Source organism: Parambassis ranga, chromosome 16 (assembly GCF_900634625.1).
Source record: "Parambassis ranga chromosome 16, fParRan2.1, whole genome shotgun sequence".
In the NCBI taxonomy this organism is placed as follows: domain Eukaryota; kingdom Metazoa; phylum Chordata; class Actinopteri; family Ambassidae; genus Parambassis; species Parambassis ranga.
Genome location: NC_041036.1, coordinates 9,921,597 through 9,943,278, shown reverse-complemented (window position 1 = coordinate 9,943,278; position 21,682 = coordinate 9,921,597). Strand labels below are relative to the sequence as shown.

The 21,682-nt window shown below is 40.6% G+C and overlaps 1 protein-coding gene across 4 annotated transcripts in view; it reads right to left on the bottom strand.

Annotated features, from left to right (window-relative positions):
* hdac9b (histone deacetylase 9b) overlaps positions 1-21,609 on the bottom strand; it is a 35,288-nt gene extending 13,679 nt beyond the window's left edge. Inside the window, exons 1-2 of one of the 4 annotated variants that reach the window (XM_028425892.1) lie at positions 21,267-21,609; positions 16,852-16,917 (exon numbers count right to left, since the gene is read on the bottom strand). In XM_028425892.1, the coding sequence (XP_028281693.1) occupies position 16,852 (1 nt within the window). In that variant the 5' untranslated portion in view covers positions 16,853-16,917; positions 21,267-21,609. Of the gene's footprint in view, positions 1-4,739; positions 4,820-5,012; positions 5,551-16,851; positions 16,918-21,266 lie in introns of those variants that run through there. The other 3 variants (XM_028425893.1, XM_028425890.1, XM_028425891.1) reach the window with 3 other exon arrangements.
* Between the last annotated feature and the right edge of the window lie 73 nt (positions 21,610-21,682).

The window sequence follows — 21,682 nt, the reverse complement described above, 5'->3', positions numbered from 1 at the left end:
TGGTCTGTGACAACCCCCACACCCTAGTATCCACCACCCTAACTTGCCGCTGCCATGGCAACACTAGCGACGTAATTATGTCTCCCCATTCTGCAGATATTGAGTCTCGCTGCATGTCATCTCCTGCCTACAGTGGCTATGAGACATGTTGACTATTATATCAGCTTTTTCAGCTCTTATATAAGCAAGGAGTCCCCAGTAGAGCAAGAGAGGGAGACAGAGAGGAAGCGTTACAAAACATATACTGAAGAGATTCAGTGGCTAAGTGATAAGTTGTCTTAAAACAAAAAAGTAAAGACAGCTAAAGGGGACTCCTGTGCTGTAATTTTCCTCTCTCTGTTCTAAAAACAGCACCAATCAAATGACAGAGGAGGGCAACAGCATGGCAGGCACAGAGAACAGGCACCTGTAGAACAGACCCTTCTCTCCTGACAGGGAATATTAATCTTAGCTTGTAAGTACTTGACAAAGAACTCTTTTGTAGCAGGCGCTGTTCCAGAAGCAGCCGTGAACCTGTGAACCACTGAAGGGCTGAGAGAGTGAGACAGCCTTGGTGCAATACTTCTAATAGACCTAAATATAGCAACAAAAACACCTGCTGCCTGGGAGAATTCACCACTGTGATATCTAATTAATCTCATATTTCATTCTGTACCCTCACTGTGACTGGCATTAAGGATCTCCACTTTGATCAGCACGTCAAGCTGAGCCTCCATCAGAAAGTCTCAGACAGTGGTTAAGCAGGATGGGAAGGGATGGGATGGGGGTGGGGGACGAGTGTGAATGCTTAAGCCACCTTTGATAACCAAGGCTGTATGAAATGGCCCTTGAGGAAACCACAACAGTCTCATGTGCCTGTTCTATTCTTGTCTGCTCTCTGTTCACTGTGTCGGCAAGAATGATGCTGAATGGAATGACAATGCTGGGGGAACATAATAAGGTCCTAAAGGTAGGTCGGCATTGTTCCTGCAACTCTCCATCATGTATGATTTACATCTAACATTCTTCCTGCTGACACTGTCCTACAAAGAAAACGTACTTGTATTATTATTTTGTACTTCCCAAATAAAGCGACAAATGTACAGTTTACATTACATTTATGTAAAATGGAATAGCATATAAAAATCTACTGTTTCTATACAACAGAAATACCCCTTAAGCAGAGAAGAATACGGAACCACCAGTAACCGGGGCTAAATATAAATGCTTTTCTGAGCAGGGTCTTAATATAGACAATGTGCGAAAGACTGTCACAGTTGTGAGGCCCGCCTGCTCAATTTAACACAGGCAAAAATAAAGCGCAGTGTCACATTTATGTAACTTTCAGGTCATTTTTGAAGCAATCACTCACTAAGAAGAGTGTGCCACTTCTGGTTCAGTGGTTCTACTGTGCCATTGGTGACGATATGAACACTCTGCTTCAGGGTGAAAGTGAGGTGCCTACTGATTGGTGGTAAGTGCCTGTAGGCATTGGTAAACAAGAGATTTATGAATGACAGGTCCCAAATTTGTTTTTAGCACATGGGAGCAACAAGCACCCAGCCTCATGCCCAAATTCCTCCCTGTGGAGGGCCTGCTAAGGGGAGAGATAGGGTGACTCATGACCTGTGACCACACTCACATCGCAGCGTCGCACCACCACTGTCCCCAAAGTGTTTATTTCTATAACCGATCTGCTTCTCATTAGCCTCGTGGTGGCTAGAGTGACAATCACAGCTTTAATTTGAGATGTTGGAAGGCGGTCTTTTTTTTGCCCCAGGCCACATTAGCAGGCTTCACATCTCAGACAGAGAAACACCTCGCCAGCGACATTACTATTACACGTGAGGAGTCGGATAGATACACATACTCACTATGCAGGCTTACATTGGACTTTGGGCTTTAAAGAACCTTGGTATTTTAATCTTTTGTATCCTGATAGCATATAAACTCAAAGTGAGAGAGGAGATATAAATATTGTAAACATTACCCTGTGCATATAATTAGAGCAGCTATTCTTACAGCCTAACCAGTCTGTTTGCACCCGGAGGTAGCATTTGATGTCACTGAATATTAACATTTCATCAAAAAGTGTTGCTGTAACAGACAATATTAACTGTGTTTTAATGCTGACAGGCAAATACAAACAAATTAACAATGTTACTTGTAATTAGCAACTATTAACACTTATTTAAGCTTTTGGGCTTAGATGTTTTTCTACTGGAATAGTAGCACTCTTCAACACAACAATGCTGGGGTTTGGGCAATAGATGTAACATTTGATTTATAAATAAAAATGTTGTCCTGAATAAATGCAGACTACTGCAACCCCCATTCCATTCTTCACCCAGTACTAACCTCAGTTAATGATCAATACTGTGTATCTTCTTTCTGATTTTGGCAATAAACACAAAGCAGCACTTTGTGTTTTGCCTTAAACACGTATGTTGCAAGCGTTTAGTATGAAATAGAGATGGCTGCTGTTTTAAATTCCCTGTCTGATAGTATAAATAGAACCAGAGATACAGAACATGTTTGAGGGCAAAAATAAGCTTATGCTTGGGACTGCAATGTGGTGCTGGATCTCTCATTAAGTGCCTTGTTATTTTGAGCAGCTGGCATGTCTAAAGCAGGAAACAGGTCTTTATTTTTAAGACTCAGGCTCGTCCTTGCAGCTGAGCCAGAGCTGCGGTTTGCAGCATATCTACTGACAAAGGGAGCTGAGCCGAGCCACCGTGGGCCTTTTACTAAAGGGGAGCCGGGAGTCCAGCCGCCGCCTGTCCTGTCATCATGTCAAGCTGTCTCGTAAAACAACAACACATAAAATCTGTGTCCAAGCAGAAAACCCTGCAAATCGTGGCTGATAATCTAGATTATTAAAGAATTTCACATTCTCTGTGAAACAGCAGAGGCGACAGAATCTACTGTCAATAAAATCCCTAATAAATCAATCAAGTCATTTGATCTAATTCATTCGAGCAACCGCAAACCCTTCAACCATCAATGACAAAATGTGAACTGTGCTATCTTCCAAAATGCAACGAAACATTAAAAATCCTTTAAACTGGGGTGTGTGTCTGTTACACTCTTCTGAGAACGATGAGTAATTTTTAAGCAGCACTGAAACAAAACCTCTATCACACTTTGTGTTATATTCTCCATCAGCAAGCACTTCATATACACATGTTGAGGCAAGTTGAATAGATAGAGGATGCAGACAAGTGGAACTGAAAGGTGCAGCATTGTTACCGCCTAAAAGGTCCCTCTTGATATTTTGCATGATATTTTGCATTTGGGGAAAACTAATTAGTTTTGTCTTGTTTGAGGACCCATCACAGGAGTGGTTTTATCAGAACTTTGATGGTGCTAACAGTAATGAAAATAAAAACGTGATTATGCCCTTTATTATGCTGATCCACTTGAAATGCAACAACAGAGAAGTAGAGCATCACACAGAAGGTCAAGAAGTTTGCTTTAGAAAACAAATAACAAACAAACCCATTTAGCGCACACAAGCATCACTTCATCAACAATATTCATGACAGGCGATGATTACCTTTGAAACGTCAAATATTAAGAGGAATATATCAGCACTTCTAACAACACCTACACATAATTCAGTACAGTCTTAGAAAGGCAACCTGGAGAGGCATTTACAGACATACAATGTTAGTCACTGTCAGCTGCTTTACTATAAAGTGGAAAGAACAAATTAATGACAGAATTATCTATAAATATCTATTCCAAGCCGCTGTTATATCAGGAGCATGCAGAGATGGAACGATAACGCACAGACGCCTAATCTTAGCAGGCTAATGCCATAAGCTGAAAATAACTCACCTAAGAATAGCTGACCCACAGAATAAGCAAGGAGCCCGAATTCAGGCGCACAGTATCTGTTGTTTGGCTCACAAGCCGCTAAGACAAAAGAAGAAAGCCCTGCTCCTGTAGCCTGATTGTCAAATAACCTGCTCTATTGACAGGCATGGAACGTGTCATCCCTCTGTCATCTTGCTGTCTTATTTCTGAATCTCTTCACGTTTATTCCACTGCCACACTGGATGTTTTCACTTACCCGATTTGCTTGCCTGAAGTCAGATTCAAGGCATTATTTTTAAATGTGTATTCTACTTTCCAAACAGAAATACAGAGTTGACAGAGTTAAAAATATAACAGTTGAGCTGGAATTATTCAACATCCTGTTGAAAATTAAGCACTCATATGCTATTACACATGCTTCCCAGCAATGACAATATTTTCACCAAGCACAGTGCTTCAACTCTGAACTTATTTCCACACACCATTTTATTGTATCAATAGCCACAAGGGGAACAAAAAAATCTAAGCAAATAAGGTGTGACTCATCTTGAGTCAATAGACGTTACTCATACTGATGTCAGCCATGTACTCTTCAATTCAATTCTCAGGTCAAAAATAGAACAGTCAATGTCTGTGGTAAATATCCGAGAGAAACCTTTCAGTTATCCCCTTAGTATCTCTGTCACAGTTCTTCCTCTTCCTTGAAAAGTGCACACTGACATGGAAGCTTGCAAAACACAACATCCCTGTCAATGTTCACAGTGACTCATTTCAGGCAGTTAGAGTACAGGAACTGTGCTAACACATTTTCTCAAGAAGGATAAAGAGCACTTTTTACCTCATTTGCCACTCATCTAAACACAGATCTCATATTTTCCAGCAATCTCACCGAGAAGCACGATTTATAAAGCGGTGTGTGTCACCACAAGAGTAATAAATACCTTAATTCAGAAGGAAGTGCCTGGTCCTACCACGTTGCTGCGCTGAGAAGCTTTGAGTTTCACACAGAATGAGAAACCGGCTGAACGCAAAGAGTTGAGAGTACGTGAGAGTGAGAGAGAGAGACAGAGTGAACGTGTGCACCAGAAGCACAGAGGATGTAAGATAGCAGAGAAGTGGAGAGGAGAGAGATAGGCTGTAGTGCAAAGAGAGAGAGAAAAAAGACAGAGAAAAGATTCATCACGAGGAGTAAAAACACTGGGCTATGAGATCACCTGAGTTGTTCACGTTGTGCATCTTGCTCTGGTTGGGGAGCTGCTGGTGTCCAACGCGCCCTTCTGTTGTGGAGAAACTTGACTCGCCCTCGTAAATCGTCTGCAGCATACTCCACTCAGCGCTCGAGTCTCATCGCAAGTCTTGCGTTTCCTGTCACCAAGAGCCACCCCTCAGCCACTCAGGGGAGAGACCACGACAACAGGCAACTCTCTCCCTTCCTCTGCCTCCTCCTCTGAGAAACAACTCTCACTGTAGAGCAATAACACAAACTGCACACACTCTCTCTGCAGGGCTGCTACTCTCCTGGGTGCCCAGCTTCGGTCTGGTCCAAACACTTAAACAGTGTTTGGTGAAGATGACAAGTCCAGCTTCTTATCTGCTTCTCTCTCCCTATTTCTCTCCCGATCTGTGTTTTTTTCCCTCTCCTCAGCAAAGTGCCTAAGCAGAGACTGAGAAAAATGTAAGGCTGAGTTGCTAGGAAAGCCGTGTACTGAGCACTGAGCACCTCGCAGAGGCAGTAATGCAAGCCAGGGAGGGAGCAAGCTTCATTTGCATGTGAATCAACAACTGCGTGGCCCACAGGTGACAGAAATAGAACAATGGCCAGCCCTGGCTAAAAATAGGTCAGGCGAGGCGCAGGGATTGGAGCAGCATTGATGCGTTTAAAAATACCACACCAAACACAGCTGTCTTCTTCAGCTCCTGCCAGAAGGCATGTCTCCTGACTCCCTCTCTGCAGATGGAGGCTTGATTCCTCTCTCTCTCTCTCTCTCTCTCTCTCTCTCTCTCCTTTTTTTGATTTGTTGAACCAGTCTCGCTCACTCACTCTATTTATGTCTTCATCTTGTTCTCTCAGGTGGATGGAATGATCCATTTTTGCATTGATGTACCTAAAAGAGGCACATAAACTTTACATACACATGCTGTGCCTGTGTGCTTTTATGTGATTCACAAAAAAACCCACTGACACCTGGGGTAAAATGGTACAAAAACTCTTGATATATACTATATATCATAATAATATTCATGATATATTTCAACAGATACAACTAAAACATGTGGACAATAAAATTTGGACATAATCTGCACGTGTGACAAAAACCCAAGAGAATGTGTAAAGCCAAGCTAGACACCAAATGAACAGTGTTTATTTAAGATGCAGCATGTAACCTCACTGCATTAACTCAGTATATGTGAGGGGTTCAGTGTGTATTCAGGGCAGTGCTGCTACTCAGGAAGCATGCTTTCAGCGAACCACAGAAGACAACTGTAAGATGCCATAACTGGGTGATTGTAATTACATAAACCTCTCAAGCTGTGTCAAGAACACCTCTCCAGGATTACAAATCCTTTGAAATACCTTTGATACTATTAAATGGTGGATTTACAGAATAACAAAACACTACAGTCCACATACAGAGGATTTAAATTCTGAACTTGGGGCACTAAATAGCTGGATTCTCTTCAATTAATATGACAAGATTCAGAGTTAATATAATGTGACTCCAGATCATAAAAGCCAAGTCAAATGTTCTCTCTGACCACTGATGCAGGGCTGGGTTTGTGGCCAAGCAGCCTGTGCCTTTAAATTTTTCATCTTCCTTCATAATTTGACCTGTCCCCTAGCCAGGGGCGTGGAGCCAGCATGGCTATTTTTAGGTCCTGAGCTCTGACGACTAGGCTACAGAGACACAGAGAAGGAGTTTTACTGTGTTGTTTCAGCTGGACAAACATTTAACCCCTCAATCCTTTTATCACAGCACAACCAAGAAGCCAAGAAGGAAATGCACAGCTTGCAGGCTTACCCCCAGGCACAAAAAAAACTCAGAGGCTCAGAGATGTGATATATGTAGTTGTGACTCTATCATTAACCAACAGAGACTGCATGCAGTGTGTTCATCTCTTGATTATCACAGATAAAATATTTTAAGATTTTTAGCAAACTCTCGATCTTTGTGAACCAGTTTTGGCATTCATGTTGGATAAGATGGCGTGAACGATAACAAGCCTTCAAGTTCAAGGTAATGATGGCTAAAGACCCAGAACTCCATCTGTCACAGTATCTGTCAGATCAGGCAAGCTCTGACCCAGCAGGCTGGCCTCAGCAATAGCTAAGGCATAATTGATCAAAAGAGGAAGTAATGCTGTCACATGAATGACAATTATCATAACTGGAAATCTCTATTTCTACTGATAAGACAATGTGATTTCTGTCAGACTCATGACCAAGTATGAAAAGTAAAAGGTCACAGACATCCTTGGGATTTTCCAGTGTTACACAGTGAAATATACAACAAACTGAAAGGCATTTAAATGTGATGATTCATGTCTGGACCAGTATTATTTCTGGTAAATACTTTTTATTTAACTGATGTATTGAACATCAGATTTGTGCTCATAAAAGCACATAAACATCACACACATTTTCTTTGCCGTTTTACTGGGAAAAGAAGCTGATAATTACTTCCAAGTATTGTCTCAAAAACTCTTGCTTGACCTGCCCTACTGCTCCTCAAAAAAACAAAACAGCCAGGTTTTACTGGGGCATGTTAGCAGTGATTAACCTACACTTTTTATTTATAACTAGCTTCCCGAGGCTGATGAAGGATTGTGGGATTGGAAATAGCTCTGTCCAATAGGCAGGGTTCAGTAAACCTGCAATGTGGCAAGCCCATTATAGCTCCTACTGCATCACTGGCAGCCTTTGTCTACTTTAGTCCTTCATTAAAGCATTTAAGTGTGAACGTCAGAGTCCCTGCTGGAGAGCCACTCCGCTGTCTAGGGCTTGACTGTCTGTCACCTCCCTCATATCAAACACAAACTCTGTGTATGTGTGAGTGTGTGTATGTATGTGCATGTGGGTATGTTTTGTCACTAGAACACCACCATGTAGTGTAAGGGGGTATACACACATAATCATTATGTTGTTGTTTTAAACTGACTGAGTCATTTAAAATTATCTTTTGGGGCTAACTATATGACAAAGATCCCATCTTAGCGCTTCATCTCCTTCTGTGCTATTTCAAGAAACCATGGTCATAACCTGGGGACTTGTGTGCTTTTTTTTTCTACCTTATGAGCCTACTCACATTACCACAATTACTGTACCAGTTCCAAATCAACTCCTAACATTCTCTGGCTTAATCACCATAGCACTGTAGCCTTGTGACACATCGTGCATGATGAAACCCAGTAGGGAGGCAGGCTGGAGAAGGAAGGGAGCAGAACTTGTGTTGCAAGAGACATGTGAAGTGGGCAAACCCCACTCATTAGAACTAATGTGATCTGAACAGAGTGTGTTTTGTTCCCCTTTAACCGTGGATGACCCATGTGTGGGTGTGAGTGAGTCAGGTTTCAAAGAAAGCAGGTTGAAAAGAAATGCTTACTGTAAAATAAGCACATGATCAAATCAATGTGTTTATTAGATTCTGTTTCAGTAGAATTTATTGCATCTTTCTCTCTTGCTTCCTACAAGTTGCCTGTCTTCCTCCCTGTAATGATGCAGATTTCATCATGCCACCTTTGGGAGGACTATGGCGGATGTTATCATTGTCAGGTGCTCATTTCTCCATTCAGGCGGGACAATCCTCCCAAGAGAAGAAATACATACTAACAGCAACTTCTCACAAGTTACCACGCACCACCACCGTGATGCCCGAGCTTCATCTCTAGTGGCCACACACTGCTCTGAGGGCAGCCCTGGCACAGGAGGGAAATTACCACTCCACACCAATTACCTCAGCATCAGCGATATTTCTTACATCAGCCATGAGTCACCAACTGTGGAAGAGATCCTGGATCAATTTAGAGAGTGAAACCAGGCTCTCCACTCATGTGGAGTATAACACAGCAAGCTGGCACCCAAGCTCAGCCATTTTACCTTCTAAAAGTTTTGTCACTTCAAATGGCCTATTTTCCCTTCACCTTATGCCCAGTCTCATAAAAGCACAAAGGCACTACAACTGTTGATTTGATGGTAAAATCCAATTAGCCTGTACATCTGGGTGAGTTATGTGAGCATGTTTCCCCACTAATGATTTGGGTGCTCTTGCTTTTATTGGGTTATTCTGTCTGGCATCCTGTGGAATTTCCTGTTGGACTTTCAGGGTGATATAGGTTGCACTTAACAGGTTGGATCAAATAACATGAAAAGCATTAAAAGGCAGTCATGTTCAGCCTCTTGAAACATTGCCAACAAAGTTTTCCAATGCTGCTTGGAACACTTAGAGACCAGTTTTGTAGCTTAGTGTGTTTGATGTTACTGTACAGAGTGATGAAACAATGTGTTAAAGGAAGAATATGTAAAAAAGCTGGAGTAGGTTTCTCTAGAATGGGGTTATTGTTTTACAATGCTAGTTAGGGTAGCTTAAATAAGTGTTAGTGAAGTAAGGAGCAATTATGTATGAGCTACCAGTTGAATACTTTGGCGTTAATCCTCTGCTCCACCAGTGATAATAAGCAACTAGAATTCAGGTAAACCTTCCATCCACTATCACACAGAGCAGCATCTCTGTCAGTACACCCTTCTTGATCACACAGCACTGACCATGTTGCTTCCAAACAGTGGCATCAGGCACCAGTATGTGACGTGGTTATCTGGTTTTCATGGTAACTTCATTGTTAGTTCATTATTAAACTAACAAACTTACACATCATTTAAAACTACAAACCCTTTCTTAGTATATATCTGAAATGTAAAAGGCAAAAACTAAATTTAAAAATCAAAGCATCCACTTTTAGTGAAATGACCTGGAGGTCAGTTTACTTTCCAACTTTGAATAGGTCCTTGATGCCATGCCTTCATCTGCTGCTATAGGCTTTCTAAAAATAGATGTGTAGCACAAAGGCACCCTGGAAACAGAGGGCAGCTCTCAGTATTTTTACTAATCAATGTGCTCATCTCTGCTGGAAACCATTGATCCACTGTCAAATTGACCATGTTGTTGTTGTGGTGGTACAACTTCCACCCTACATTCACTCATGACAAGCCCACTTTATGTTCCACTTTGTCCCTGTTGTCCAGCACCTTCTCTCAAAGTAACACAAGCCATCTATTGATCCTCTAATAATATTCTAACACCAAAAGGCTTAGCATTGATTAAAGACTTTGAAAGATCATTCTTAATGTCAGCTGGCATTTTAGGGAGCAATTAACCAAAGAACATAAACCAGGACTGCTGCCTGGCTGAAACCACAGCATGCAAAGGCATTGCATCACAGGCTCTTAAACCTACATCACTAACAAGATGAGCTCAAATGTGGCTTCTGTATCACACAAACACAAGGCCCAAGCAGGCACATGTGACTTTGATGGAATCCAGCCAAGCTTAGCTGACCTTAGAAAATCCCTCAGGGATTAATAAAAACAAAGGTTGTCTGTTCAGAGGCATCCTTCCAATCCACATCCTGCTAGTCAAGCCCATTTATGAGTGGATAATCATAGCATCATCCTGCCAAAATATCAGCAGTGTTATCCCAGAAAAAGAGGTGCAGGAGGGTTTAATAAAACCTAACTTCCGCAGTTTCTCTTACAGGGACAAATCTCAATTCACAGACTTGAATTTAGTAAGCACACAATTAATGAAAAAGCACAGGTACAATAATAGATTGTGCTTGATCCATTTTATCAATGACATTTAAAACAAAGCTTCATTCATGGATTTTAAAGGTCCATCTAAAAAAAGTGCAACAGGAAATCAGGTTTACTATGGGAAGGGGTGGGCTGACTTTTATTGTCCGAGCCACTTCCACCTACGCCATCACTTCTTTACTTGACCGCACAACAGTTACACTCCTCTCCTCCTGTGGTGTCTCAAAGGTCTCAGACACAACAATACCTCTGAAAAATAGCTCTTCCTCTTATTATTAAGGTACCGCTATGCATACTGGGAAATGCCCCATGGTGCACCCACCACCTCTGCTACAATGTTAATGTCTAGGCTGCTCCATATGCATAAAGCTGAAAGGGGCTGTAGATGTATTTTTAAACACTTTGCTGGGGTGACCTTGAGTTTCTGTATCTTATTACAGCATATATCCCCCCCCCCACAATATAGCTCCAAATTCAGCACAGGATATCATATTTTTGATGACTTATGTTAAACTGTTGGTTGCTAACTTGCAATTCCTCTAAGAATTTCCCCTCACCCCTGATCAGCAAAGAGGGTCATCTCAACTGTGTGGTGGGAAAACAATTGCTTCAATAACTGATTTTTAAGTCACTATAGCTATATCTTATCATTTTATAGCAAACTAACACAATCATTCTGTATTGTGGGTTCTGTTTTTATATGGGCTGTAATAAATAAGCCAAAGAAAGTATCCCTACAATCATTTTTATTATGTATCATCTTGATTGTGAATAGAAAATGTGGCAGTAAGGCAGCAGGACTTGTTATTATGGGATTTTGTCCAAGCAAGGTAAAACCCCTGGTGGATCCTTCATCAACAGTGCACCCTGCAGGTTGATTAAGAACAGAAATAACAGATGCAGAAACCAAGCACAACTAGAGATGCTGGGGACCTTACTGTGAAATTTCCATACCAAGCTCCAAGGAGCAGAAAGACAAATACTGTGACACATAACAAACTCTGCACTAAAGCCATTGGACTCAACAAGAAAAAATGTTGTGAATGTACTGACAGCACAGAGCTCCACACACTGCAAAAATACAAATGAGGACACTCACTCTGCAAACAAATATTCATGCACAGACAAACTAACACACGCATACCCACATTCGTGCACACGACAACATGCTGGGAATGACTGCAGCGTTCCTGACCTCAGCCTTTCATCTCAGATCCAGTAACCAAACCGACTTTTCAACCCAGCCTCTTCAGACCTCAACAAGCCATAGCTGTCTCTTTTTATAAAACATATAGAAGGCACCAGCACTAAAACAAAAGCTGTAACAACTATATGACCTGCATGAAGCTGTGTAAAAAAGGAGACAGAAGATATAATGAGACCAGGGATGTTTCCTTCTGATCTACAAAGTCTGGAGATTTCTGCCATTAAACTAGGCCAAATAAATCCCTGGTCTGCTTCCTATCACAATATGGCATTTATTGATGTTATCTAATTCTGTTATTGACTGTTTTTCTCCTGTGGCCTTCCCTTCTTAGAAACTAACTTTGCTGAGCTAATCAAAGCAAATGGAGAATTTCAAGTATGTTCCAAGGCTGTCCACTCAAAAGGGCAAAAAAATTCAGTTTTTGAAACAGATGGCCTGGTTACCCTTTAACACCTACGTGGCCACTGAGACCTTTAAGCAGGCCCTGCTTCTAGATATACAGCCGGTGTGTCCAATCCCTGTGTAATTTCTGGATCCGTTTGTTCTGCAGATTTCACGCCAAGTGGGGAGGGGTTGCGGCCATGACCTCCTGTGGTCCCATAACTCACAGGATGAGGTCGAGAGAAGAGTGGGTACCCACAGATGAAAGGCAACAACAAAGAGATGTTTAGAAAGACGCATCGCAGCACAGACAGGGCCCCCAGTGGATGATGGGATGGCAAGGAGTGACAACTAATGGGCTTGTGAAGTCTGAGGTTTGTCTGTTTCTGCCATCATGGTAACCAGCCCCCACCCTGTGACAGCTAAGTGACAATGTGTCCATCAGGCTGGGCATACCAAGAACTCCGAAGCACATCTCATTTATCACTTTCACTGATTTCACTACACAGATTTGACAGACCTGGATCGAGTTAACGCAGAAGAAATAAGACAGACCACAGTGAAAAATAACAAAAATAACAAGGCTTAAGAATAATCTAAGTTAACTGACTGGGACTAAGAATAAAAAGTATGTGCATCTAAAAAAAGAAGCACACTGACAAAAAAGCATATTAATCTATCTTAAATACTCAAAGCAGGAGTCCTAAATCTCCTCATTTTTCATCCTCACTAGAGGTCTCTCAAAGACGTGAATGATTCATCTCTCCAACTCCATTTGGACAGGAAGGGAAAACAAATGGAAGTAGGATCCCCCCAGAGAGCCCAGGGGTCTACAGCGGGGCTGGACGAACAACACTGAGAACACCAGGCTAAACCCACCAAGCTCAGTGTCTCAGCTGCAACAGGAGCCAGATTCTCCCTCTGGGCCACAACTCTCCTCTTACTATCTATACACAGAGAGAAATATCCTGCACACATACTACACTGCTTGACACAACATTCACACAACAGACACCAGCTCTACACTGTAAGACTTTTTTCACTGTGCATGAGAGCCGAATGTTTTGTTTTAAGGCAAAACATTCAGTTAATCAGGTATATATATCATCACATTGGAATGTGACCTGATTCAATTGTCTGTGCAGGCAATACAACAGCATTTAATAGAATTGCTGCTAATAATGTTCAACTGCTAAAACTAAAACAACAAACACTAAAACTGTGACACAGAGAAAAAAAAACTTGGATTTGTGGCACCTGGCCCGCATTCAGTTCGTCTGTGCAGTGTCTGCTGTACAGCCACACTTCTGCCTCCACCAGAGCAGCAGCCAAGAGCAGCAAAATAAATAAAGGTGTGAACAAGACTCTCCATTTCTTTTTCATGACAACATACTGAGATAGAGCCCAGGACTATGCTCCGCATGATTCTGTTTAACCTCAAAACACATACGGCACACACAGGAGAGACTAATCAAAAACAGAACTTTGGAGCAATATGAGGTATGATGTTGTATTAACAATGCAGATGATAAGTGAGCTTTTAAGTGGACTACAGGCATAGAAATTGATTCTAGACCAATGCAAAAAACATTGTCTCCCAGCCAGATCAACATGGATCACAATACAAAGCTCTGACTGTACAAAACCTGACAGATACTGGACTCTTGGGACAGATTCTTATATCGAGACATTGGCTGTATCGATATACAGTATGACAAATGTCTGTGAAGATTTTCAGTCATCCATCCATATCCCAGTAAGGCCTACCTGATGACAGGTGTAGTGCCTTGCAGAAGCTGTAGAAAAAAGGCATGTAGAATATGACATTTCAGAGATAGAGTTAAAATAAAAAGGGAAAGGATATCCATTAACTTTCTAGTCAACATATTTGTAAACAACAATATGTTTGTGGTAGTTGGCCTGAATGCTATATCAGTCAAGATCTTCCTTTCATCCCATTATTTATCCTATAAGCTGGTATCTCCAATGTCACTACATTTGTAGATATATGTATTGTACACCATTGTACCTAGATGGTGATCATTTGTCCTGTTCATATGGGTATTACAGTTATGGTATTAACATGTTTTTGTGGACTAAGGACTATGCTGCATTTTTAACAATGAGCCACTGCAGAACAGAGACCAGCACCTTCCTCTGGGCATCAACAACACCCCTCCTCCCACAAAAACTCACTGACCCAAACCCATTTTTTCCAGTCTAAGAGAAATGTCAAGTCCAGACCTAGAACTCGTCTCTTTGAAGGGAACATAGCAGCCAAATATAGCCTGGTTGCCTCTATGCCTCCTGACATACATCAGGCTCTACGGGTTCTGCTAACAGTGGTTAATTTTGGCTGACTGCCATGCAGTCACTTACTATTAAGCATCATAACTATACAAAGAAAATTATAACCAAGCACTGGAGTGTACACTGTTGCCTGGTAACCTAATGCCATGCTGGGGATTCATCTTGTTATGGAACAGAAAACACTTACAGCCAGAGCCAATAATAGATCCTGGACCACATAAAAAATAGTTTAAGAGTGTCAACAAGAAGCAGAAAGAAACATATCATGGGAGATGCAAGAAACAAATCAAGCTTCTTACCGTTTCTCTGCAGCCACTGCTGACTTTATATAATTATTATTCATCTGTCATTATACAAGTGAAAATGAGAGCTTAGAATGAGAGCTTATTCCCAAGTGTGAAATGCAGCTTAATAGGACATTATGCTGACCGACACTGGGTGCTGAGCATTAATCACTTAAGCTGTTTTTTAAGCTTGTCTTTTAGATCATACAGGATTACAAAAAATGTCCTCCACCCCAGAAATATGTGAATCATGAGAAATTTTTAATATACAGATGCTACCCTGATAGTATTACTCCCTGCTCAGGGCAGGCTATAGCATATTTGAGTCTTATTGTATCACTCACATTATAGGTTTTTGTCATGTGTTAAGTGTCTTAGGAATCATATACAGGCGTCTAGTACTCTTCATGCCCCATAATGTCTCTCAGGGGAACCTTTATGGTTATAATGTTAATAGACAATAAAACATCTGCTATGGAAGAGTCATCACATCAACTAATATTGATACTTGCTGCATTACAATCACAGCATTATTCAATATGTTCAAGCCTTCTGTTTACCAAATAATGCCAAATAAAATGGGAATACACACATTATAGATGATTTAACTCTCAAAGTACTCCTACTCTCTAAAGCCAGTGTTCAGTTAGTCCATTCTGGGATAATGTAGAAATACAGTCTTATAAAATTATATTATACAGACTATATGCTATATACTACTTGGCTCATGAAAATGAATGTCCGTTGAGAACGGACATATGAGAACATATCACCTTTGAATTCTACTGAATTCGTACCAATTTAAGAGACATAAAAAGAAAAAACCTGCAGTCTCTGGTTTTATAAAGGTGACATTTCTTTAGTAAATAATCACTAACTTTATTACAGAGACATAAGCAGCTTTTTCAAAAAGCATAACTGCATTCAGACACCACTGTACACACCCACACACACAGGCTTTCAATAGTGTTTCAATCTATCTGTGCCCAATTGAGGCAGAAGATTGGCTCAATCATTTTGTCATGTCATACTTTCCGTCACCCAGCACAAAACACCACAGCATTCTTTTTCTTTTCTTTTGGAACTGCAATTTCTGCTGCGTGACATGAAGGCTGCCTTCACACTGTCACGGTCAGTCAAGGATGGCACACAAACACAGGAAATAAATCCGCAGTGACAAAGCGTAATTCATCACTTTCATCACTTTAGTTGTGAAAAAACTGGGAAAAAAAGGAACGGCATTGTATTCTTTCTGCTTTGACAAAACAAGCTCACTCCCACTTCTTATGTCATCTCGGCTAGTAGCTGACAGATTATTCTGCAGCGTCTACACATTTTTACTGATACAAATCTGCCAGGCGCCAACCATCGAACAATAATGATGTCCACTATAGTTCCTTGCATTACACAGCAGGGATGTCACGCAACATGCTGATTCTGTGAATACTTTGTGCCAAGTGAATAGCTGAACATTGTAACTTATCAGTTCCAGTGAATAATTCACAGATGCCTGCCAAAATTTGTTCTATCGAAAACATTTTGTCTCATTAACACATTCATTGGTACTATGAAATTATGTGTTAGGCTAAGTGTAAGGTGCTGTTAAAATGACTTTCTCTCCCTGACACAGCTCAGATGGTACCTGCCCCCTCAAGCCATCTGAGCAGTGTAGACATCTGTGAGTATTAACCTGCCAAGAACAAGTCCAATGTAAAAATATCATAAATATTCTGAAATGGAAAGATGGCTTAAGGGTCATTGGGACTGGTTGCCAAAGGCTTTCATGTCAGTGTTTTTCTTGTGTTGCCCTCTAAGTGGAAATGTCATGTGGACACTGGAGGGTCTGTCGTTCTTGTGTTTTCTTATTACCTTGATCAAAGATGATTGAAATGCTGTCACCACATGACACCTGTGAAAAGAGCACTGCTCACCAACACTGTCATACAAGAGCTGTAGCGACAGTGTGTCCAGCCAAACAACCAAACACAACAAACATTATAACATAGCCTCCATTTGCTGTGCTGTTATTTAACGTCCATGTAGTTATTGGCATTTACAACACTTACTTCTTTGGCTCTAGCTTGGCATCCTTGCCTCCTTATCTGCATGGGTTGCAGTGGATTCTTCATTATCTGTGAAAACAATATTTGCAGCAAATTAGCTGTCAACTCAAACATGTATTAAGAATGAACACAGCACAGGAAGCTGTCAAATGCTCACTCCACAAACTTTGCATCATATCATATATATATATATATATATCATATATATTAAAACTCAAGCATAGAAATATTTTATCAATTAAATTTAGACAAAATAAGGGAAGTAAAACGAAACAGCAAAAAGCACATGTGTGAACCGAAAAAAGACATGGAACATGTTCCTGCATGGGTATGACAGCATTTTAGCACATCTGGTGTTAAAAAAGGAAGCTGCTAACAAGTGACTAATTAGAAGTACAAAGGTTGTCTGGGACATTTAAAATCATTTTACCAAACAGGTCAAGCGTGCAATGCCAAGCAGTGCTGGCGTTAAAGTCCTACCATGTAGCAATTAGTTTTTCTTGACATTTTTTCTTCAGATTATTGAATTAAGGCTTTCAAAATGATAAAGGCAATTTTCCTTGATGATAATATTATGTTACAGAGTGCCAAAGGTAAAATGCACTGGATTTTCAAAGGGATCCAGGCTGATGCTTACTTGTTGCATATATGGCAGCCTATATGCTTAATTAAATGATCTTGAGTATTTATTCCACCACTGGAGGCAGTGAAATATAAGCCGCTCAGAGAATTATATAAGCAGCTGGTATAGGCTACTATTTATAATTAATAGACTCTCTCTCAGTTCAGCCTAATCAATTTTATGTTTAAAGGTTAGATTTAAATGTTAAATCTATTTAAAACGTTTGCGACAAGGGATGATTCAGCCTGGATAATTGATGAGGTTTTTTTTTTCCAATAAGGACTTTAACACTTGGATGAGATCATACTGTGCATTCACAAGCAAGTCTATTTATAGATGGCAGCCTGTACTACAATACCCCACATCTTGGAACTAATAACAGTCTGTGAAGCCACTGATAGATGAGGTCAGTCTGTACTTTAGCTGAAAACCGTTTCCACTTCTGTGGCTGTGTGGGGTTTGTCACGACTCGCTTCATTAGAAACACTTCCGGTCCACTTTCAGTGGCGGAGTCACATTTGATTAGAAAAACGACCACCTGTGACCGCATAACCAACTATTAATTTGAATATTATTATGCCGACCTTACAAAGTAGGGCTCTGCTTTGTTGCTGTTTAGGAACATAAAGATCAACATTCCTATAAAACTGGTGACTATAAGTTAAGTAGTGAAATAGTTACTTTAAAAAAAAGACCTGTGCAGGCTGAGGGGGAAATCATCTCCCTTGAGGGCAGGGTTGAAGGTTTGACATACGGGATGTGATCCTTGTCTCTGTGGCGGTACATGAGGACTGAGCTATAAATAGCCTGGCTTGCTCGAAAGATAAAATCCTTGCCGATGTAGTGTCAGACTGAGCACTCCAGTCTGCTCCACTCTCCCCTGATAATCGCTGTGACGGCGGAGAAGAGGGCAGCTCCGGCCAGTGACTGCAATCAGCAGGTGTACCAACAAGTCCATCGATCACCTTTCACTGTGAACAACTGAAGCATATCTTACCATAACGTTTAACCTGTGTTTGTTATATTCTCTTGACTCGCGTTTCAACATAAGGCTGTTACTCTTTTTGTGTTAAATCCTTCATCATAATAAATGAATTCAGCAGGGATTAAGATAATTGGAGCATGGGGCATTTGGTGCTCTTGTAATGAGTCTATTATTTGTCTGGTATTGCATAACCTAAAATTGCAAATGCTAATGTTTTGACAGCTGCATACAGTGATGATGCACCTCCTAAAATAGCACCTGTAACATCCACAGACAGATAGTTGAAATGGAGACAGTGCCATCTATTGGTCAGTCTACTCACTGCCAACAGCTGAGCCAATGATAATAGCACAAACACCAATTAGATCAATAAATATAATCTCAGATGTCCATTTGGCAAAAATAAAAAAAAGCAACAAGCAACTATCCCTCACTGCACACATTCCTTAAATTCACACATACAATGAAGCTATGCGCCTACCAACTGAGGATTTTCCCACACGTATGCACGAGGACCCCACTGGTGAGAATGTTGGTTAAAAGAAAAAAAAACCTTTTATCTCAACTAGGAGCAATGCCTGACTGATTATGTGATTAGCAGAGATTTTATGCAGATTTGTCATCGTCATAAATCTACAGCTGTCCACAGACTCACATTTTTATTTGTCACTTCAAAGCATTCTTCAGTACCTCTCCTTAGTTTACTGTTAGGCCCATGGACAAATGTCTTCTCTTTAAGAGGAGAACAAAGCACCCTTTATCTGTTTTCACCTGTTTTCCACATTAGGCTACTACTCAACAAATGTGTTTGACCCTAACATTCATTCAATAATATGCATCTCATTTATATTAAGGCCATACTATACCTGGCTTATAGAATTTAAAAAAACAGTATATAGACAGGAACTTGTTATTAATATTTACTACAGCAGTGCCGCTGGAGCAGTGGTGGGAAACGAAAAGAAATGAAATTCTTTCTCATCTTGCCACTGTCCTACAGCAGCTGGGTCTGACCCAGTAGGTGACACCACTTTCATCCCAGGAGCTCGACTGTCCAGCTGTTTGCTATCTCTCATCCTGACATCTGGACAGACAAGGGCACGTCCAAACATTGATGCGTCTAAGGCGCGATCCTGCATGCACGTCACCGTCTCTGTCTCATCCCTGAGCTGGACCGCACAGCTGGCATGTAGACAGTGAGAACAATTTCAAAGTACAGTATTCAACTAGAAAATATGATGAGCTTTTATGTGTCTTCATAATGTGTATAATCTCTGCATTAGTGCACAGTCAATACTCGGAGCAACTATAAAAAGAGTTTAAATGTTTTCAAACTCTAACTTTACATGTTACATGTTCCAAGAAAACAGATGATTCTCATCTCTATGACAGAAAGTGCTTGTTTGTAGCATTATTTCCTCTTGTGCTATATTACAGCCATCTTACTGAACTGGAAATCTGTGTAAACAAAATTTAGAAATCAATTTGTTAAAACGAATCTCCATTTGGGTTGGTTATTAAAAAAGGTTTTACATGTTATTGTATTATTATTCCATTGTTTATTTATAAGTCTATTTTATTGTCTGATTCGTTCACATTCAGTGGTTCTGTAAACAAGGTGCAGTTTCAAAGCGGGGTGGAAACTGTGGAGGTATGTGCATAAGCATCTGTTTTCTTCATTTATGCATTGCCTCCACTGTTTCTTCTCTCAGTTTCATTTGTGAGAACCCCTCTCCATCACAGCCTCCCCAGTGAGAAAGTATTTCTGCTTGGGTTACTCTTGCCTTTGGAGGGCTTATGGAGAGATCCAGTAGGATTACCCCCAGCAAAGGTGCCCAGTCTATAACCAAAATTGTCCACATAGCTCCCACCACCTTAACCTCCTCCCCCACTCTTTGTATCCACTGTAATGTGAGACTAAACTGGAAAGTTGATGAATGTAAAATGTTTTTTTTTTCACAGGAGCCTGGCTACCTTCCTTACTAAACACTACTTCTTGGCATGCAGTATTTTCAAATGGCACAGATTACACTTGGTAAAGGGTATGAGCTCTGCACCTGACACTACATCTTGAGATGGGCAGCTGTTTATTGCTAATGTGCATTTGGTGAATCTTCATTATAAACTGCCCATATGATATTACTAGAAAGATTAACTGGTAATTTACTGTATGGTAGCAGTTATATCCATACATTTCTGTTTGCTTTTGGATCTATTTGCTTGTGGATCTAAGTGTGATGAGCCTATATCTGTGACAACTAATGAGTCACTGAGAACAAAATAAACAGACCGTCTAAAGCATTTTGGCAGACTTACATTATTTCATTCCTGCTAGTCCTGTTTGTGGTACTCTCACTGTACAGAGCAAATTTGTCCAACATCATCAGGTAGTGCAGCAGTAACATTTTATAAATGACATTTCATAAATGTCTGTTTAAGAACAGACATCCTATTCAGTTTAATTCATGTATTTTTTCATTATACCTATGTGAAGGGGATTTCATTTCTCACATAGTGTTAAAATTTCCATCAGTTTTATTAGCCTTTTATTCCTAATGTGTGTGTATATTATATGTATTATGATAATTTACTACTTCCACGGCATGCTTGTAATTGAAGGTTTAGTCACTAGAGGGCCATATTTTACTACAATTTGCCCGCAGGCCCAGACACCGCATTTAAAATCCACTAGCACATGTGTTACCAGTACGTTAATGGAAAGTCGTTTTATTATCTGTACAAAACGTCAAAACCGACTGACCTGTTTCAATGGGAAAGGCTAATAATATAGCATCGTGTTAGCATGGTTACCTTGTTGTTGAAGAAGACTGCAGAAGCTCCACTTCCTGGGAGAATATCTTACTGTTGTCAACCCTCAAAGAAACAAATTGTGGCCCTCAAAGTTGCTCTGTGTCCAGTCGAGGCATGGTTGTCGTAGTTTCACTGCCACAAGTTGAAGATGAGTCACGACACGTAAATAGAAAAATAATTAGCTGTTACTGGAACCATATCAACTGAGTCACGCTGCTCCATATGTTTATATAAAACTGCCCATGATGGGCACGCTATGATGTGAATTAATTAAATGTCGGAAGACTGGTTGGAATTGCCGATACAAATAAATACTTAAATACTTATGACAGGAGCATAGGCATCAATACAATATTCAACACTGTGCGTCTGTCACAGAGCGCTGATAGCAACAACCAATCACAAATTTCGTTACT